The sequence below is a fragment of the Oryx dammah genome, unplaced genomic scaffold (assembly GCF_014754425.2).
Source record: "Oryx dammah isolate SB20612 unplaced genomic scaffold, SCBI_Odam_1.1 HiC_scaffold_13, whole genome shotgun sequence".
NCBI lineage: Eukaryota > Metazoa > Chordata > Mammalia > Artiodactyla > Bovidae > Oryx > Oryx dammah.
Window position 1 is genome coordinate 2,485,307 of NW_024070197.1, and position 5,214 is coordinate 2,490,520.

Below are 5,214 nucleotides of genomic sequence, written 5' to 3' on the forward strand. Positions count from 1 at the left end.
GGGGTGCTGTGTGGTCCCCCAGCCTTCTGAGCAGGGGCACCGCTGGGTGGGGTTCTGAGAGCCTCAGAGGGACAGAGGCTCGGCCCTGGGGATGTGGTGACCCCCGCCCTCCACGTGGGATTCAGGAGGAGAGAAGGCAGCCTGGGCTTGTGGTGCGTGTTTCGTGTTCGTGACGCCGAGAAGGAGGGAAATGGCTTAAATGAGTGCATGTGAGCTGACAGTTGGTGTTTCCTTTCTAAGTTTTCGAGTATCAGGCTCTGGACGATGTTTTCTAAGCTGACCTTCCCATCTGTTAGGTTTTCCTTTGAGTGGAGCCCGAAGACCCCGGCCTCCAGGGACCCAGTCACCCCGTTCCCTACTCACCTGACTTCCTGCGTCTGTCCTGACCCCGGTGTCGGAGGAAGAGGAAGAGGAGGACGAGGAGCAGCAAGATGAAGGTCGCCGAGACCCCGATGAGGACACTCAGGTACCACGTGAGGCCTGGGGCACCAGAGACGCCCGAGTGAGCCAGGGGTGCCACTTAACTGGCACCTGCTGTGTGAGCACTCGTGCTGGGGTCTGTGCGTCCATCTCCAGCCCATCCCACCCGTTTACAGACGAGGAGCCTGAGGCCCAGAGGGGGAGATCACAGGCCCTGGTGACCCAGCCTGGACGAGGCAGAGCCGGGACTGGAACCAGGGCTGTGGGCGCCCCGAGCTCCTCCTGAGCTGGCCCCCAGGAGGACACCATCTTCCTGCTCTGGGGGCCCCTCTCCTGCGGGGGGCTGTCCCAGGATCTCAGCTGGAGCTGAGGACCCTCCCTTGTCCCCTCCCCTCCCCCACATCAGCAGGGGCGGGGGAGGGGTGGGCTAGTGGAGGGGCCTCTGGGTCCTCCCCCTGCCATGCTGCAGCAGAGGGGACAGGCCCCACAGTCACCTCCTTGGGGGTCTCTGTGCTCCTCGCCCGATGGGGGTCACACCCAGCTCAGAACTGAGGAAACCTAAGATCTGCGCGGGGGTGTGGTGAGGGTGAGGGAGTCCACATCAGAGTCTCCAGAGGCGCCTGAACCAGGGCATATTCAGCCCTGCTCCGCCCTGGACCTGCCACCTCCCCAAGAGCCTGCTCCCCTCTCTGCAGTTCCTGACTCCACTGAGGGGCGGGCTGATCCTCTGAACCTCCTGCGGAATCAGGAAGGGGGTGAGGGTGGGGCTGCTTCTCCCCTCCTCAACCCTGCTGCTCCCCACACCAGGCTGGGCCCCAGCATCTCCCACCCCTGACCCTGACCCTTCATCCATCAGCCTCAGAGCCCCTGGAGGCTGCAATTGCCCCGCTTCTCTGCCCAACTTCCAGACTGCCCCCAGGACACCAGGTGAGCTGATACTGGAAGCAGAGTCTCATCAGATCAGCCAAGGACCCAGGGGCAGGCCTGGGGCCAGGTGTCCAAACACTTTACAGAGACCCCCTTGTTTCAGGAGCTGTTACGTTTAGCCCCTGTCAGGGGGCTGGTGTCCCCAGAGGATTCTGGATGACCCCTGTGGCTGGGGAGGGGCTGCAGCTACCTGGAACCCACTCTGCTCAGCGCGTCTCTGAAACAGCCCCGCGGCTGCTCCTGGCTCTCTGCCTTCTCCCCCTACCCCGAAGAAGTCTGGTGACAGGATGTGGGAAAGGGCGTGGGGGAGTGTTTCCCTCCGTCCCTCTGAAGCCTGGGTCCCCATCTGCGTGACCCTCCTTGACTCTCTGTGGAGCCCCCCAACTCCCACCCTAGAAAGGGGGGCTCCTTCAGAGAGGACCACTGGGCCTTACCTGAGACCACGAGGGCCAGGGCCTCCCAGGGCACAGAGCCCGGAGCTGCTGAGTCAGGACAGACTGGGCCTCACCTGAGACCACGAGCGCCAGGGGCTCACTGGGCTGGGACAGCAGGTAGGGGTCTGTGCTGAGTGAGCGGTAGCACCTGTAGGTGCCCCCGTGGGCTGAGGTCACAGGGCTCAAGGAGAACTCGGCCTGGTACCGCCCGTCTTGGTCCTGGGAGCGCAGACGCAGGGGGCGATGGGCTGCCCCCTCCTTGGACAGAAGGAAAGTGTCCGTCCTGTCTCCTGACTGACACAGCAGGGTCACATTCTCCCCCGGGGCCACCACAGGGCCGGGCCGAACCGAGAGGGAGGGGCTGTCTCTGAGCCATCCTGCAGAGGGGAAGGGGGTGCGGGTGCCAGGCAGGTTCTGAGCGAGACTCCACAGGCCTCTCTGGCCCCTCAGTGCTGTCTCTGTTTCTCCGAGTCTCTCCCCTCCCCCACCTTGTCTCTCTGTCCCTCCCTGGGACCCCTCCCCCTGGTCCCAGCATCACCCCTGGGGCTCCCCGGTGGGGCCTGTGAAGAGTCTGGTCCCTGACTGACCCGCTGTCCCCTCACCTGTCACCAGCAGCTCCAGGGGGTCGCTGGGGGCCGACCACTCGGAGGAGAGGCTGTGTCCACCGTAGCATCTGTACCGACCCCCGTGGACAGTGCCCACAGGTCCCAGGGGGAAGTCGGCCTGAGAGAGCCCTCCCTGGGGCCTCCGGGCAGGGCGCTGGGGGAGGTCCTGTCCCCCCTCCTTGGACAGAGCGAATCTGGCGTAGCCGACGTCAGAGCGACACTGGAGGGTCAGGTTCTGTCCAGAGGTGATGACAGGGCCCTGCGGGGTCCGGAGGGAGGGCTTCCCAGACAGCCCTGGGGAGAGACACGCCCTGGGTTGTAGGGACCGCTTCCCTCGTGGACCCCCCTCTCCCGGCCCGGCCCCAGGCCTCCCTGTCTCTCAGTCTGTGTGTCTGTCCTGTGAGCCCCACGCTGCTCTCCCCACCCTCTCGCAGGGGCTCCCCTGGGAGCAGAGACCCCAGTACGTTGTCTTGTCTGCACAAATGCATGGGGTCAGGACGGGACTTCCTCACCTGAGACCAGGAGCTCCAGGGGGTCGCTGGGGGCCGACCACACCCGGGGGCTGTCCCTGTAAAAGCCGTAGCATCTGAATGTCCACCCGTGCCCAGGGGTCACAGGGCCCACGGGGAACAGGGCCTGGGTCTGCCCATCGGGGTGTTGCTCTCCATCCAGGGTCCAAGAGGCCTTGTCTTCTCCTTCCTTGGTCAGAAGGAATCTGTTAAATCCCTGACGGGAGCCACACTGGAGGGTCACGTTCCCTCCCGAGGTCACCACAGGGCTCGGCAGGGCTGAGAGGCTGGGTTTGCCGTAGGATCCTAGGAGAGAAGGACGCAGCTGGATCCGTGGGGCTCCCCCCTCCCTCCCAGGGCTGGGCTGAGAGAGGGACAGCCCCTGAGAGCAGACCCCTCCCGAGGGCAGAGCCCGAGGCCCCCGAGAGTCCCTCACCTGTCACCACCAGCTCCAGGCGGTCACTGCGCTCTGACCAGCCAGTGGGGGTTCCGTAGTAGCACCGATATCTCCCTGCGTGGACCTGTCCCATGTGTTGGATGGAGAACCTGGCCTTGTCCCCAGACCCGGGGGGTTTCTGTCTGTCCCAGGGGACTGAGGTTCCCTCTTTATCCAGATGGAACTCCTGGGCCCCCAGGGTACCCCGGCACCAAATGGTCACGGGGCTCCCCCAGGGGACCACAGAGCCCGGCTCAGCCCAGATGGTAGGTTTGGGAAGGGTCCCTGGAAGGGAAATCAGAGGCGGGCTCACCAGGCGACCCCTGACCCCAGGCCTTGGCTCTCATCTTAGTGGAAAATCACCACATAACACAATTCTCGCATTTTGGAGAATCCGGAGAAGGCAATGGCACCCCACTCTGGTTCTCTTGCCTGGAAAGTCCCAGGGATGGGGGCGCCTGGTGGGCTGCCATCTATGGGGTCGCACAGAGTCGAACACGACTGAAGCAACTTAGCAGCCGCAGCAGCAGTGGAGAATCACCACACAGCGCAATTCACTCTCTCATTTCTTTTTCTTGTTGGAAACTTGCAATGTTGTACAGCCCTGGCCCCATCCAGTTTGGGACGCCCCCATCGTCCCCGCAGTGGACAGCCCCACCCCCCGCCTTTCCCAGGGGCAGCTGAATCCCCGCCACTGCGGTTAGCCTCCCCACTGACGTAAGGACCCTGAGGCTCGGTTACAGCTTGCTCAGGATGACACGGAGGTGACAGAGAAGCCAGGGGCGGCTCCCTCCCTGCCCACGGCCACTCCAGAGAGAGGGGCAGGGTGACATAGAGGGGATGCCCGTGTCGCTCCTGGACGAGGAAAGCAGGGCTCTGAGTCATGCGGAGTGACCTTCGCTGGGTCTGAAGGGAAGGGCCGCTGCCTGTGCTGGGAGAGATTGTGTGTCGGGGGTAGGTGTATGTGCAGGTGTGTCTGTGTGGGTGTATATATGTGTGTGCGTATGCGGGTGTGTGTGTGCAGGTATATATGTTTGGTGTGTGTGTGTATGTGGGCAGGTATGTGTGTGTATGTGTGTGCGTGTCTGTGCATGAGTGTGTGTGCATGTGTATATGTGGGTGGGTGTGTGCACATGTGTGCACATGAGTGTGTGTGTGTGTTTGTGGAGGAGTTGGAGCACAGGTCTGGTCCCGCATTCCCTTGCAGGTGAGGGTCGCTGTGTCCAGGGTGAGTCTGCAGAGACCATCCCTGGGTTTTCTCAGGATTCTCTTCCTCCATCCCAGTATATTTCCGTGTCCTTGTCACTGAGGCTTCTGGGAACCCCACGTGTCTCAACTAGGCAGGGGCGCGGTGGGGGGTTTGCGGGGTCGGTGAGGGCTTGCAGCCCTGAAGCAGGAAGTTGGCCTCAGTTAGCAAAGTCCCCACAGAGGCAGGGGCCGGCAGAGCTCACCCCTCACTCCCTCACTCACCCCTCACTCACTCCCTCACCCCTCACTCACTCCCTCACCCCTCACTCACTCCCTCACCCCTCACCCCTCACCCCTCACCCCTCACCCCCTCCCTCCTTCTTTCCACTGCATCTAGGTCCCCTCCATCCGTTTACTGAGGCCTCCATGTGCCTCTGGATCCACAAATACGGGAAACACCCCGGCGCCTGCCCCCTTGGGGCTGACAGTCCAGAGGGACGACAGACGTTCACAGACACTTGTGCAAACCCACGGGTATGGGCGGTGACGTGCGCCCTCGGGTTGAGCGTGGGAATCTCGGGGAGGGGGGCAGCGGGAGGCCGAGCTCCCCCCGGGGGTCAGAGGGAGGGGGTTCCTGAGCTGAGAGCAGACATGGAGGACGGTCCCCGGGCTGAGGGGCAGGGCGCAGGAGTCAC

At 63.4% G+C, this 5,214-nt stretch overlaps 1 protein-coding gene across 1 annotated transcript in view; it reads right to left on the reverse strand.

Moving 5' to 3' along the window:
- LOC120871864 (leukocyte immunoglobulin-like receptor subfamily A member 6) overlaps positions 1–3,611 on the reverse strand; it is a 57,067-nt gene extending 53,456 nt beyond the window's left edge. Inside the window, exons 1-4 of the mRNA XM_040251851.1 lie at positions 3,332–3,611; positions 2,899–3,201; positions 2,384–2,680; positions 1,856–2,158 (exon numbers count right to left, since the gene is read on the reverse strand). Coding sequence (XP_040107785.1) covers positions 1,856–2,158; positions 2,384–2,680; positions 2,899–3,201; positions 3,332–3,425 — 997 coding nt within the window. The 5' untranslated portion in view covers positions 3,426–3,611. The remainder of the gene's footprint in view (positions 1–1,855; positions 2,159–2,383; positions 2,681–2,898; positions 3,202–3,331) is intronic.
- Positions 3,612–5,214: the final 1,603 nt, after the last annotated feature.